Raw genomic sequence first — 15,671 nt, forward strand, 5'->3', positions numbered from 1 at the left:
GTAAATTAAAATCATAATGAAATATCACATTATTAAAAGAACAATAATAAAAAGTGATAATACTGTAAGCTGACAAGGTTGTGGAGAAACTGGATCTCTCATACATTTCTGGTGGTATTATAAAATGGTATAGCTGTTCTGGAAAATAGTTTGGCAGTTTCTTACAAAACAAAACATATACTTAACATATGACCCAACTACTGTACTCTTGGACTTTTAACCCAGAGGAACGAAAATTTATGTTCACACAAAAACCTGCACACAAATGTTTACAGGAGCTCTATTCATAATCACTCCAAACTGGAAATAATCTAGATGACCTCTGGGGGTGAATGGATAAACACCCTGTGGTACATCCATATTAAGAAATGATTTCCAACAAGACCGAGAAACTCTGAGGAGTGGTGTGAGGATGTGGTTACAAAGAGCCTGCACAAGATAATTTTTGGGACAACGGAACTGCTCTGTAATCTAGCTGTGCAGGTTATCTAGGTTACATAAATCTATGCAGATGTTAAAACTCATAGCTTAAAATAAAATAAAAATTAAAGACCCCCAACTGAACAAAAAAGCCCAAGCAGAACGAAAACAAAACAAAAACCTGCATGATACAGAAAGATATAAAATAGAAATTGAAAGTCCAAAGTAAGATTATAGGAAACATGCTCTTTGTAACCTGCTTTCTTTACTTGTCTTTATGCATCAGTGAATATAGTCATATGTCATTGTTTTACATGGCGGCATGGTCCTCTACTCTATAGATGGTTTATATCCATATAAACAATCTCTTTTCATTGGATAGTTAACTTTTCTCAAATGTTTTGCTATTATAAACAGTGATGTGATGAACATTCTGATACACTCTTCTCTACCTACTTTTCAAATCAGTAACTTTGAATAAATTCTTAAACATGGATCAAAAGGTATGGAGATTTTTAAGACTTTTATTAGATATTGGCAAACTTTATTCATGAATGATTTTATCAGTTTATGACCACACCTATAGAGCAAGAAAATGTCCATTTTCCTCATTCTTGCTATTTGATTACAGAATTGGCCACAATACTTTGTACTTCCTCCCATCAAGAGATCTTTTTGGACAGGCCTTATGACTTGGTTTGGCCAGCTAGCCGGTGGCAGAAGCGATGTTATGCAAGCTCTGGGCCTAGGCCTCAAGACACTTTGCAGCTCCTGCTTTCATTCTTGGGATTCCAGCCATAGCTGCCATGTGAGGGAGCCCAGGCTAGCCTGCTGGAGGACGAGAGACCACATGGAGCAGAGCAGAGCCATCTCAGGTGAGACCAGCCCAGACCAGCAGGTTGCCAGGCAACCCTCCAGCTGGCCACAGCACGTGAGCAGGCCCAGCCAGACCCATGGTCCGCTGGATGTGGTGCAGACAAGAATGCCCAGCTAAACTTTAGACTTGTGAGCTGGTAAATGCTTCTTGTTTTAAGCTTCTGAGTTTTGGAATGATTTATAACATAAAAATAAATCTCAGCTACCCTCACTGACATTTGATTTTAATCAATCCTTTAACTTTTTATTAATGAATAATGACATTTAGTTGTTTTGTGTATTTCTTTAGTTTTTAGTATAGTATTTTTCACATATTTATTTGCCATTTAAAATTTTTACATTGTGGATAGCCTAGTTTCCTACTATCACTTTTTCCTTACTAATTTTGTAAGAGCTCTTTTTATTAACCCTTTGCCCGCTAAATGTGTTACAATTATTTTTCACAGAATTACAATACTGACTTTCTAGTACAGCTTATAAACTTGCTCTGCATGTCAAAGAGCATAATTCTCAAACAATTTAAAAAGATACAACAGGGCCTCCTGAGGCATTGCTTTAAAGAGGTTAACATTCATTTTGAGTGTAGTTTCTAGAACATTCATTTTCAAAGAAAATCAGCCTATGGCTTGATAATTATGACTAAACACTTCAGAGTTAAAACACAATTCAGTTTTGGTCTTAGGATCGGGTGCCATCACCCTCAGCAGCAAAGATTTCTTGTGTGTCTTCCCACAGTGGTGTGGCCTGGGCCTGTTCTCCTTTGCCTTTTCACAAGTCCACCAGAAACACTCTGAGGTGTTTTTTAAAGAGGGGGCCAAACTGTGCTGGGTTGCAAGATGCCTTGTGAAAACAAAAATTGGGAAACATGACCACTCTTTCCCCTTTGGCAGGTTCCCTCAGTACACAGTGCTCTGAGAAGGCCTGCAGCAAAGTCTGTCGGCTCAGTACTATTCTGTCAAACACAATTAGGACAATGATGGACTAGAACAACCTAGAATAAATACAAAACTGAATTGTTGGTTTAGGGCTCCACAACCAACCTCTTCCCCAAACGTCTCCTAAATCCCAGGAACTTCCAACCTCTCCCCATTCAGTCTCATCATCTCTGCCAAAGAAGGAGCAAGCTGAAAAACCTCTCTTTAATATAATGTTAAAGCCCTTCCAAGGGTGGGTTCTGAGGGAATCTCACAGGCAGAACACAGTCCTGCCAAGAGACCCCACCCATCACCGTTTCTCTTTTCTTCGCTCCTTCCTGCACTTCCTCCTCTTTCTTCCTTCTCGGACAGGGGCCCATGCAACACTCTCCTGAGTCCCACTTCCTGGCTCTTCCCCAAGGTGGTGCTGCTGACCAGCGCCCTCTTGAGAGAGAAACAGCAAAGCTCCCTGGCCTGCCTGCTCTGGTGTGCAGGAGTGTGAGGGCCCTTCCAGGAGGCTCTCTGCTCCAGGAACTGGGGCCGGGCTGTGGTCTCCAGGTGAACACTATTTGCAGCACAGCCCCGAGATTCCTAATGGTGAGAGTTTGCTGACAATACCATTCCTGTATCCAGTAAGACTCTTAATTTAGGAAAACATTAATTTGACCAACCTTCAATGATAAAGAGTGGAACATCACTGAGAACAAAATTTAAAGTAAAATCTAAACCCTAAGTACAGATACCGTTATGCTAATCTTAATATTCACAACCAAACCCAAAGGAGGTCCTTCCTCGGGTCCCTGGCCGGCTCTCTCATGACATCCCTCCCCAGTTCTACCAGCTGTCACGCAAATAACATTTCTCAAGCTGCAGTTTTGGCTGTCTAAGTGAAAGAGTGTTAGTGACCTTTTCTTCTGTACCCAAGAAGTGGCTCCCAGGTGCTTCTCCCAGATGGTACCGGCTCTGTGCTTCCTTTTCTCTATCTTCTCAGGAATGGAGACCAGCAGGCAAGCCCAGCCATGTCCCTGGCACGCCGCTTTGGCCTGCCATGGACCGGGGTCAGGAGACCCGACAGCTTCTCTGCAGGTCTTTGCAAGCTTGAATCAGGATTTGTCTAAAGGCCTAATTTGCTCAGAATTACTAATGCAGAGATGGCCAACAGATACTGTGTTGTTCATTAACTCTGATTGGAAGTGGCTGCCTGGAGCATTGATCAGTGAGCAAAGACTCTCAAGGCATGTGTGTGTATGAATGTGAGTGTACATGTGAGTGTACACACATGTATGTGGAGGAAATGGGGGATTCATTTCAGATACTTGCCATCGCTGACTTAAGGTGTTCATTAACTCTTTCTGTAACTGGCTGCCACATTTACAACTTGAACTCTTTGTCTTCACATTTTTTTCTGCGGTAGATGAGTGTCTGCAAACCTCAGCTAAAACATTTTGAAAATATCCTGAAACAGATTCTAGCTAGGTGTTCAACTGAGCTTCCGTGCAGGATGTGGTGAGCTGGGTCATCCCAGGAACAGCAGGATGGTGGCGGGGGAGAGTCCAGCTCCATAGAATGCTCACTAGGTACTGCTGGACGCGGTATGAAAGCCGCACTCAGCACCTCTAGTTATGAGGTGACCACTGAGTGTGCAGAGCTCAGGGTTAAGACCACGGGGGCCCCACCAGCATGTGTGATGAAGAGTATCTCTTGTGTCCCTGACTGACCAGGCTTCCACTGGGCTCTTGAGAACACAACCACTGACAATTCCTTCTGCAGAGTGGGGCTCCATGGGCATGTTCCTGGCCTGGAAACATGGCAGTTTGACCCTAGTGCTGCATGATCAAAGAAGGCGCAGTGTCTGCATGGGGATAAGGGCGATGACCTGGAAGGATGAAAGCCTCAACAGAAAACTGACTCCAAGAATGACTATGGCAGCCTGACGTTCAGGGGCGCCGGTGAGCACCCTCCTCTCATTCAACCTCCACGCCTGTTACAGACTAATCACCTGAAGCCCCTTGTGTGTGAAAATCCAAGATTCTGATGATCTTTTGTCATCTATTTTATCGAATCTTCCATTGAATGACAAGGCGAGAAGGAGAGGAAAACCTGAACCATGTTGAGTGACAGTTCTGATTGCAATCTTCAATTTCTTGTCCTGCTAGAAGGTGGAAGAGTTGCTGCACCCAGATTGCCCACCCCCCCCAGATTGGTCCCTGCCCTGTATGGAAGGGGGCCTAATGGTGGAGTAGTTATGCCCACTGGCTTTGGAAGTACACAGACATGGGTTTAACTTCCAGGCCTGCCATGTGCCAGCGTTGTAACTAAAACCTTCCCGGTCCCAGCTTCCATATCTGTAAAATGGAAGTGATGACCTACACAGAAGGTGGTGGTGGGAGGAAATGTGGTGACCCCCAAAAGAGGCTTAGGTCACTGACTGGCCCACACCAAGCACTACCCTGGGGCCCTGCTATGACTGGCATGTAAAGAGCTGCCGAGAAAGTTGCGCTGGGAGCCGGTGTGGTTCACAGAACAGAGCTCATGAGCATCAAGGCTCTCTGGATGAATGGGAAGGTGGCCCATGGAATATGGATGTCCCTGGTCACTATTATGCAAAATAGCAGGTATGTGGTTGTTGGCACTGGCACCAACCTCAACGAGGCCAAATCTGAACTCTTCACGTTCTTTCCCTAAAAGGCACCTCCTGCAGCTCCTCCATCTCCACTCTCAGCTCCCAAACCTTAACTCCTCTCTTGTCTTACACCCCGATCCACACCATGGGAAGACCTCTCTTGCCCGCATTATCATGCTGCCTCCCACGGGTTCTTCTTGCATCCACCCTCACCCACTGCTGTTTATTCTCTACTCTTTGGAAGTGTCATTAAACCAAGCGGTTTCCAATGGCAATTCAGGTTAGAAGCCAGCATACTGAGGGTAGCCTTGCAGGCCCTGCAGGATCTGCTCCGTGTCCTCTCTGACTCATCTCTGCTACCCCGACTTTGCCCATGCCCTTCCAGCCACAGTGACCTGCTCTCTGCTTCCTGAACACACCTCTGTTTCCTTCGCTGGAAGCTCTTCCCCAGGTGCCCACATGGCATGCTCCCTCGCCTCCTCCCTTACTCAGACGGTCCCCTTCTTGGGGCAGCCTTTTACAACTATTCTATTGTAAATTGTCCCCTGTGGTAGGCTTCATGATGGCCCTTAAAGATATCCATGTCCCAATTCCAGGAACCTGTGACTGTCACCTTCTATACCAAAGGGGACTTTGAAGATGTGATTAAGTTAAGGATCTCAGGGACAGGAAGATTATCCTGGATTATCTGATACTCATGAGCTCAGTGTGATCACAGGGATTCTTATAAACCAGAGGCAGAGGGAGATTTAACTACTTACATGGAGAACAGGCAGTGTGACAATAGAAGCAAAGATTAGAGTGATGCAGCTACTAGGCAAGGAGTCGGCAGCCTCTAGAAGCTGGAAGAGACCAGGAACATATGCTCCCTATGTGCCTCCAAAAGGAGCCTACCCTGCCAGCACTTTGACTTTAGCCCAATGAGATTTATTTGAAACTCGGGGTCTCGGGAACTATTTAAGAGATTAAATTTGTTCTAGGTCACCAAGTTTGTGATAATTTGTTATAGCAGCCATAGGAGGCTAATACACACCCAGGTGCATATACCCACCCCCATTCTCCAGTTTGCTTTACCTTGCCCTCCAGTCTTGTCTGACACCCTTTTTTAGGACCAGTTATCTCTCCCACTAGGGTGTCAGCTCCATGGGGGCAGGAGCCTTTTCTGTTTGTTTCCTTCTCTGATGAATCTCCAGTGCTGCATCAGGAACTGCTTTTTGTGGAATGAAGGGGTCAGGATCAGTGTGAACTCTGGTGAGGCCCTCAAAGAGGGGGAGCCCTCCTCTCGCTGAGGCCCAGGTTCCCACAGGACCCTGCCAGGCCGGCCCATTCCAGTCTACACAGGGCTCCATCCTTCTCATAGGATGCCAACACTGCCTTCCTTCCTGCCCCTCTGGAAGCTTTGAATGCTGGGAAGTGGCACGTGAGTAGAGCACATGAGCCAGGCTACACTGTGCCAGGTGCAGCTCTGGTGACCGGCAGGCCCCATCCTGTCCCATCTGCCTACGACACAGGGGAGGCCATGCCTTGCTGAGGTCTGATCCTACAGCCAGGCTTGGGGACTGACACATTCCCAGCATCAACTTTTTCCTGTGTAAACAGGAATGACATCACCATCACTGCTCCATCAAGGGGTGTGGCGAGAACTAAGCAAGATAAGTGGTTGCTAATCCACTCTCATTTTAGTGAATATTGTTTATTCTTGTTTTGTGCCAGCTGCATGCTGCTAGTCCAGAGACACAGTGGGGCCCGGGTTGGTCCTTGTGGTACTTAGGGCGGTGGCAGGGCACGGTGGGCCCAGTGAGAGGCTCTGGGGCTTGTCCTGGAGCCATATCCTAGTATACAGAGGTGCTGACCCAGGCTGTGGGGAGAGCCGGCTGCCTCCTGCTGGAAACCGCATTGACAGGCCCTTCCTGCACATGTTTCAGACAGCAGTTCCCTGAGGCTCCTGGTCCTTGGGAGCCGCCACTGCCCTCTGGATGCCATCAGTAATCTCTTTACAGGTCAGGACAACAGTGCTGAGAGCACCAGTGGTGAACTCCTAGGGCTGAGCCTATGAGAGCTCTCATACGCCAGGCCCTGAGTCTTTAATGCAGAACAGGAAACTGAGGCGGGGAGTAGGGGGGTGTCTCTAACCTGGCCTCACCTCCAGCCCCAATGGTACAGCCCTCCTGCTCCACAAAAGCCAGCAGAGGAGGCTGGTTCGGTGGTGGGTCGGCGGGGAGGGGGTGGAGGGCTGTGGTGGAAGCAGAGCTTTGAAGGTTAACAGCTCAGGACTTGGTGGTGGTTGGCAGGAAGTCAATTGCCCAACTCTGAACCTTGCGAGTCATTTGATTTTGAACACATGTCAACCTTTCCATGCCTCAGTTTACTCATCTGTAAAATGAGGGTATTAGGAGTACCAATCAAACAGGATTCTTGTGAAGCTTAATTTATATGAGAATAAACATGGAAATGGCTTGGCAGCACGCCTGGCACATGGTTAACACTCAATAAATGTTAGCTATAGTGATGCAACGTGGGTGATGACGACGGCACCAGTGGGTTCTGTGGCCCGAGGACTATTTCTCCATCCCATGATACCATACAGCCTCTCGCTGCTTCCCATGGATGTGAGAAGAGGGAAAGAGGGCGCCACCATCCATGGGGCAGGGAGGACCTGCCCCCCACAGTCTGCGCTCTGCACCCGGCTGTCTCTGGCACACAGGAGCTGGAAAAGAAGTCATGACTGGAGGTGAATTGCTTACCTTGGTTGTCGTAGGAAGTGATGACCTGGGTCTGCTGAGGATGCTGCTTTTCTGCCAGGTTTCCTATTTAAGGAAGACAGAGGGACCTGCAGTGACCACTGGGACCACAGTGGAATTTTCCCGGGGTGGGTAGAGAATGGGGAGCTGCGTGTGTCCACAAGAAAGGCAGGCTGGTGAGGGCCCCGTTCATCCCAGGGCTGGCCTGGACACATGCCCGCCCATCTGCACGGCCCCACAGCGCGCCTACGCAGGAATCGGCCGTCACACCTCTGAACACAGAAGCAAATGACGGTGGGCCCGGGGCACACAGCCTCACACCACCCAGCAGGTGCCAACACAGATTCTTGAAAGGTTTTTTTGGTACTTTTACTTCTAGCTGTTTTTGATTATTGGAGTCATGGTTTTTAGTTTTCTTCATAGTTTTCAAAATATATACAGGGTCTGGCACAAATAACACTCCTTTTTTTAATTACAAAATCTTTTATTACAAAATCATAAGCATGTAATTCTGTAACATAACAATATCACACTCAAGCACACCATATGACATTTTAGGTGAAATGTTCAAATTAAAACTATAAATTATTACACCCATTGTATTACCTTACCAACCATACTCAGGCAGGTGTTACTTCTGCCAGACGCTGTATATCCAAACTTTTATAGCATTATGAATGCAGTTCTTTGGATTGTTCTTGAGGGTACTAATGAGATTGTCTTCCTTTTTAAAAAATTTTTTTGAATTTATTGGGGTGACATTGGTTAATAAAATTCTATAGGTTTCAGTGTACAATTCTATAATACATCACCTATATATTGTATTATGTTTTCACCACCCAACACAGACTCTTCAAAAGAAGCTGGGGACACTTCCATGTGTTAAATAATCACAGCCTCAGACTTGGTGTTGCTGGGCACAGTCTTCAAAGTGCGTGGGGATGCCTGACATTCCCACCTTTTTGTAGAGCAGGCTGAGAGGTTCCTGTCCCGATTTTACAGCTAAGGGACCTGCAGCTCAGACTGGTTAACTTTTTGCCAGACCCTGCAGTTAGGGAGCATCAGATCTAGGGCTTGAACCCCAAACCTCCTGACTCTTAGCTCCACCTACTTCCTCCTTCTGAGAATGGGGCAGCCTGCCTCCTACTCCAGCCTAGGAGCAGGGTGACTTGCAGTTTGGTTCAATTGCACAAGCATTTGCAGGGCGCCTACTATGTGAAAGCGCTCTCCATGTGCTAGGAATATTTATGTCGCCAGGACACGGAGCTGTCCTCAGAGCCTAGTGTGGTCAGGCTGCTGTGGAGAGATGCTCCGTTTCTGCCATAGGCCACGAGGCTACCTGCCCCTCTTAGGGGAAGCATCGCCTTTCCTTCACATCTCCCTTTAAAGCTGCTACGGTGGCCTGGTCTTGCTGAGGCGGCCCTTGAATCTCTGCTTCAGAGGGGTCAGGGAAGGGATGGGAAGGACAGGGTTGTGGCAGCTGGGGAGGTTCCCCAACTGGTACCACCTTGGCCAGCCCTCTTCTCCCTGGCCTCCCTCCAGTCTGCAGAAAGGCTGTCAGGGCTGCCACTGGAAGTGACCACTGACACCAGTGTCTGGGCCTGGAAACAAGCATGACTGTGGGGCGCTGGCCTGCCCAGGTTCCATTCAGAAGGTGTCCCTCGTGCACCCAACCAGATTAGCTACTCAGTGCTTCCCACGCCAGGATCCAGGCAGAAGCCAGTCATGGTCGGTGGGAGGGGCACTGAGCTGGGCTGGGCTTGAGATCCACCTGGCAGGGTCTTGCCCTGGAGAAGCCTGCTGGCTCCAGCCTTCTCCTAAAAGCAGGCCAGCCAGGACCCTGAGCCCCTGGGTCACAATAGATTGATCGGCTAAGGGCCAGTCCACGGGAGCTCCAACCCAGTGTGATGTGGTATGCTGGGTTGGAGCTCAGGCCAGACTCAGGCTAGGGAACAGGGAGGCCACCTCCTGTGGGCACAGCTGGCTGCATTTCTGCTGGCCGAGGGAGGAAACAAGATCTGGGAAGGGAATCCTCAAGGAGGGCGATTAGCTGGCATAGCTGCTGTGGAGTATTTATAGTCAAGGCTGCACAATTGGTTTCCTTGTGGCTGTGGGGCGTCAGTCCCTGTGCTGCTAGGCAGACTTCAGCCAGGACCAAGGAAAGCAGCCAATCACAGCAGGGGAAGCCCGTTGCTGGATAAGCTGGCAGGGGTGGGGAGGGGTGGCTGGGCCCCAAACACCAGCTGTTTGGAAAAAGTTTGGAGCACTCCAGGCTCCCCCTACCCTGCCAACACCCCAGTCCAAGGAGTGCACAGGGCAGCAAAAGGGGGCACATGTGGCCTTTTGGATCAGTCGCGTGTTCAGCCACATTTGTGCGCACTCCACCAGCACAAGCCATCAGCTGCTTCCTTCAGTTTCCAGGGCTGGGTGCCTTGAGCACCAGCAAGGCAGATATGCACCTAGAATCTCACCATCAGAAAACACATAAAGAAGCTACAACTCTAATTTCTGCATGCACGCAAGTGTGCCATTTAAAAAATAAATAAAATTTTACTTTTATTGCACATCCTGGTGGAATGGCCTGGGTTCCACGAAGCCTCTCTTCAACCCTGCATTTACCTGAAACTCAGTTTTTGCAAGAACTACTTTAATCATCCACTTTATTGGCTGACACATTATACTAAGCCTCACTTCAAGTCTTTCAGAACAGTCTTCTAAGAGTTACAACGTCCCTTTGTGTTTCGTTGTATTTTCCCACTAAACTTCCCCCAAACCAGGGACCCTGAAGATGATAAAAAGAGGATGAATTCAGTATATTTCAACACTCTCCTGATGTAATAACGTGCCCAGAAAGACATAAGATGAATTTCAGACAACCCAGGCAAAGTAAGAGGGCTGCAACGAGCCAAGATGCTGTATCTTGTTCCTCCCGCTGCAGCCCACTTGCCCATGCGCGCATTCGCGGGGCACACATGCCTGCATGGGCTATGCGTTTCTCATGGGTCTCCGGAGGTCTGAGTCTTATCGCAATTCTCACGAGCCTGCAGCACAGTTTCACTAACTTTGGTGTCTGCTTAAGTAGAGCTAGAATGGCTCCATAGCAAGGTTAAAGAAGCCATCCCACCCTTGCATGCCCAACAGCTGGGTCTCAGAGGGGTGGCCTGTAGGGTATATGTCTTGAGAAAGACTCGTTCCCATGCACAGGGCAGAGGACACACTCTTCACTTTTAAGAAGCCGAGACTCAACTGCAGGAAATGGTGTTATGATTACAGTAATTTTAATGTAGCCCCAAAGGGCAGGGGCTCTTGACTGTATTGTCTACTGTTTCATCCCCAACAATTAGAATGCTTCTTGGCACAGTGTAAGCATGCAGACCATTGCTGAGGCAATGAATGAATGAGTTTACTTTCAGAACTCCGTCCTTCTCTTTTGTTACTGTTATAAGGAAGGCAGAGCGTAGCTATTTGGTCCTGTGCAATTGTGCTTTTGTTTCCCCATTTATGGAGGCTCGTGGAGGATAGTTCCTTCACACTGGCATTGGATGAGTCAGTTACCTGACCTAGGGTCTGACTGAGCCCCCTGTTAGGGCTCTGTGAATGGAGATCTGATTCCTATTAGAGTTCTCATACACCCACAGTGCAGTTATACTGATGTTTGTTCCTAGAGGCTGGGCTAATGAATCTCTCAAAGGCACCGAATAAGGCCCATTATAGTTGGTCCATGTATACAATTCCCAGAAAAATCCTGGGCCTGCAGGGAGACAGGTACCTGGCCCCAGAGAGAGGAGGCTTTGGAAGCGGACTGCTTTCAGATTTTATGGTATTCTGGGTCCCGGGCCAGGTAGCCACTGGCACCTCTTAGGCCTCAAGTAATATCATCTCAATGCAGGATGCTGTCCTCTCCATTCAGGACAACTTTCAAAAGATGGGTGCCCTGTGTGACATGAGCAGCCCCACCTCTGTGGGGACACGCCCAAACCTTGCATATCACATGAACAAGAAGGTACAAAAACTTATGGCACTGCCTCCACTACAGCCTCCAAGAAATCGGGGGACCTGATGCCAGGGAAAAGTTTCCAGGGTGGCCCCAGAGGCTCAGCTGAGTCGTGAGCAGCCACTTCTGTGTGGTTTAGATACCTAGAGCCAGTCTTCAAACAACTGAAACCCAATGCGTCCAGTCATTTCTCAATGTGTTGAATTCCAGAGATTTTTTTTTTTTAATGAAAAGAGAATTTACCACACAAGCAGTTTCCTTCTAATTTCTGCCATTTCCGTATTCCGTTTGCGACCCCTCCTGTGAAATAACAAGGACTGGCGTGAGGCTCTCTGTGGTGTGGAGACCCAGGCCTGGCGAGTGATGTGCTACTTGCATTTGTCTCTGGGTCAAAGTGGGGCCAGTAGAATTTGTCTGTCCTGGAATCCAAGGGAGGCTGCCCATGAATGAGATGCACTTGGGAGCATGAATGCAACCCTCAACATTTAAAACATCTTTAAAAGTATTAAAACAGTAGTTTTCAAGGCGGTGGGGTTGGTTATCAGGATCATCCAGGAAGAATTTTCGCAGTACAGGTACCCATTTTTCACTCCCATTTCTCTACTGCACAAATATGGAAGGGTTATTGTTGAAGATGTCTGCCATTTGTTTTGCCTGCCTATTTCTGTACGTGGTGAATTGCCTACTTTTAGAGTCTTGATGTGGGGTGAGAGTGAGCAAAGACTGCCTATCTCTATGGAAACAAAAAGTGGTAGTTTCCTGCTCTCCCAGCCTCCCTTGCAGCTAAAGCATGGACATGTGTGGCCTGGGAATAGTCAGTCAGTGGCACCTGTGTCTAATTCCATCTTGGGGCCTAGTGAGGCAATAGGGAAGGGAATGAAAGCTCTCTCTCTGGTGACAGTTGGAGGTGGTAGCTGCAAGGTCAATTTCCTGGCACAGAGCTGGCATACGTTCTGGCAGTGGAAACAGCTGCAATAAAATCAAGTTCCTGGTGCAAAAGGAGCACCTAATATTCCTTGGTGGCAGTTATGCTGCATAGCTCATGGTGCTGTTCCCAGCAGCTCAGTCTTAGGCCTGTTCTCCAGCTCTTTAAGCCACTCCAAGTCCCCCTTTCTGCAAAGCCCTCCATAGTCAGTGTCTGCGGTGTCTGCGACCTACCACCTGGAACCCTCACCCTGTTGGAGTAGAATGCATATGTCACATTAACTTTGGGGATAAAACCTAAAACAATGAAGCACTTTCAGACTTGGTGCAGGAAGCTTTAGGCCACCTTGTCCACAGCCAGAGGAATACGTGGGAGACCTTGAAGGCCTCCAGGCACAATTTTGAGAAGCACTGCTCCGAGGGAATGGCTGGGAAAATGCTAGGGCTGTACTGAAAAGGGGAGAGAGAACCTGCTGGCCTTGCAACCCAAACCCCTGGTGCCACACTTCTTGCCTCCTGTCCTTTTGACTCTTTTCTGTCACAAGGACACAGCAGAAAGCCATCTGGGCACATCTTCACTCCATCCTCTGCATGGTGACAGTAACTGAGCTCAGGTCCTCCTTTGCAGACCTGAGGACCTGGAGTGGGGAGGAGATACTTGGAAGTGGGCATGGGTGACTTTTGGATCATGTGCACCAACAAGAGGCCTTGGAACAAGCTGGTCTTGCTCAGCATTTCCCCTCCTTAGGTGTCGTGGGCTTGCAAACTGGCTTAGCCAGGGGTCTCCTAGACATCCCACTGCCCAGCAGGCTTTGGCTCTGGTGGATGCTCTCTCTTTCTCTGCTCTGGTGCAGAACTGTCTGACTGAAAATGTGACACAGGTCTCTCCACTGACATAGGGTCTGGAGGAAACATCTGTTAGGAAACTATTTGGAGAAAAATAGCAGAAAGGGGTCAGCAAGCGGGGTCTCCTTTCCCTGACTTATGGCAAGCGCATTGATCAGGAGTCATGTGGGGTTTGTGGTAGGTGTTTGACACCTTCTGGAGCAGTGCGGATCCCAGGCATTTCTGGGGCTTCTCCGTGTTCTTCAGCTTTTCTTGCTAGTGACAGAGCCTTTAGGAGAGACGTGATCAGAGCGGGAGGGAGAGATGAGGACTCACAGTCTGACCCAGAGCTGGGCCTCATGGAGGCCCTCTGGCTGTGCCACACGCAGTGGGAGGCCTTCTGGACTGTGGTTTGTGTAGTAGGCGCAGTCTCAATGGCCTCTGCCAATTTCCTTATTACAAATACCCTGGGTGGGCACTTTCCCTTCCTCCAGGAGCAGCTCTGACAACTAAAGAACCAACCAATGCAAACAACGTTGACCCCCAAATTCCTCCCAAGAATGGAGTACCTGTCAATATTCTCAGCTCTCTAAAATCTATTTTTTCCCTGCTTGCCTCCTCAAGGAGTCACCAGGAACTATGGGGCAGCTCGCGCCCGTGTGGCTGGTGGGGACAAAGCCACCCCATAGCATGATTGCTTCAGTGCAGCAGGTGGAAGGTGGATGTTCAATGTGCAAGGGAGCTCTGGGGACAGAAGAGCCAGGGCAGACTTTAAGGAGTTCAGGAGCTGGAGGGGAGGTGGGAGGCAGAAGCCATTTTACCGCTCGCGCTGTAGAGCACCACTCTCAAAGCGCTGGTGTACAGTCAGCCTAGTGCATGCGCACACCACTCTGCCAGGGCTCCTGAGGACGTCCTCCTAGTCCCAGGACCCAGAGGTTCCCAGACATCTGAGGGGCTTAGTTAACAGTTATTATGCGTCTCTACCCTCTTCGCGTTGTGTCTGTCTTCTCCTCTGGAGAATACAGAGGCCTAGAATCTGCTTTCCACAATCATTCTATACACAGCTGCTTTATTTTACCAGTCTACACTTTACCAGAAAGTCTGAAGGAAAGGAAAATTAATAGCTAAGTTAAGGTAGGAAGAACAGATTTCAAGCCTAACCCTATCCAAGCCTGTGTGCCCTTTACACCTTTTATGCCTTTGGTAGAAAAGGGGCACGGGGAGGGCTCAAGAGAGGGACACTGAGGCTGCGAGTTGTGCAAGGGCACAAAGGGAGCACCCCATCTTCCAGTCTGACTCAGCACGCACATTTCCCTGGGGACCCTGCACCTTGGATGGCCATATGGGGAGCAGGCTTTGGCCACCCCAGATTCAGTCCTAAGGCTCTGGCCCCCTTCTTCCGAGGCATCTTCCAACCCAATCTACACCTTTCAGAGAGTGGTTGGAGTAAACTGGCAGCCGGGGCTGGAAGCACCCACAGGCCGGCACAGGGAGTCAACTCAGGGCAATCACGGGGCTGCGCGTTGCCAAGGGACGCCAGAGCCGCAGCGTCGAGGCGCAGGCAGCCATGGGGAGAGGGTCGGTGTCGCTGACCTCGTTCGGGGGCGAGTGGGGCGCCCCCACGGCGGGTGGGCCCTAGGGAGAAGAGGCCGAGGTGCCGGGGCCTCCGGGGGTCGGGCCGGGCGCGCGTTACCTCCTCTGCACTGCGGAAGTGCGCCCGGGTCCGCCTGCCGGTCCGAGTGCGTGCCCTGCGCGGCGCGCCGCTTCTCCGAGTGCACGATCAGCAGCATGTCAATAGACACGGCGTTGCTGTCTTTCTTCAGCGCCATGGTTCCACTTCGCTCCCCACCAGCGCGCCGCGGCCGCTCGCAAGTCTGCCTGCGCTGCAAATGGCCCCGTGCGCGCCGCTGTCCGGCGCGGGAGATGGCGAGGGCGCGGGAGAGGGCGCTCCCCCGCCGCCTAGCCGCTGCGCGCTGCGTTTCGCTGACTCTGCCAAACACGCCATTAGGGCCCGCCCGGGAGGGCGCTCCCCTAATGAAGCGGCTCTAAGTCACCTTTGAAAGGAAATCCCCGACTGAGCCCAGACCTGCACCGAGGCCACGGGCCCCAGAGCCTCCAGCCCCGCGCCCCTGCCTGCTGCCCCCAGCGCTGGATGCACTTGTCCCGGACTCCAGGACTGTCCTCTGGCTGGTTGGCGCACCTCATCCTTGCCATCTCCGGGGAGGAGGAGGGGTGAGGGGGTTCCCCGAGAGGGCCCGAAGTAGACCTCCGAAAGCCATGGCAAATACAGAATCGCACAATGCTGTCAACAGTGAGAGTCAGTTCAGGAAAAGGAAAAACAGCAAGCGGGCTCC

At 49.7% G+C, this 15,671-nt stretch overlaps 1 protein-coding gene across 2 annotated transcripts in view; it reads right to left on the minus strand.

The window, feature by feature from the left end:
* Positions 1–15,376, minus strand: part of KY (kyphoscoliosis peptidase) — a 46,461-nt gene extending 31,085 nt beyond the window's left edge. For both annotated transcript variants that reach the window (XR_008530971.1, XM_054595482.1), the window contains exons 1-2: positions 15,011–15,376; positions 7,578–7,640 (exon numbers count right to left, since the gene is read on the minus strand). Coding sequence is in view for 1 of the 2 variants with exons in the window: in XM_054595482.1 (XP_054451457.1) it covers positions 7,578–7,640; positions 15,011–15,146 (199 nt within the window). In the remaining variant the exon portion in view is untranslated. The remainder of the gene's footprint in view (positions 1–7,577; positions 7,641–15,010) is intronic.
* Between the last annotated feature and the right edge of the window lie 295 nt (positions 15,377–15,671).

The sequence above is a fragment of the Pteronotus mesoamericanus genome, unplaced genomic scaffold (genome assembly GCF_021234165.1).
Source record: "Pteronotus mesoamericanus isolate MK-2021 breed Mesoamerican mustached bat unplaced genomic scaffold, CSHL_Meso_final scaffold_54, whole genome shotgun sequence".
In the NCBI taxonomy this organism is placed as follows: domain Eukaryota; kingdom Metazoa; phylum Chordata; class Mammalia; order Chiroptera; family Mormoopidae; genus Pteronotus; species Pteronotus mesoamericanus.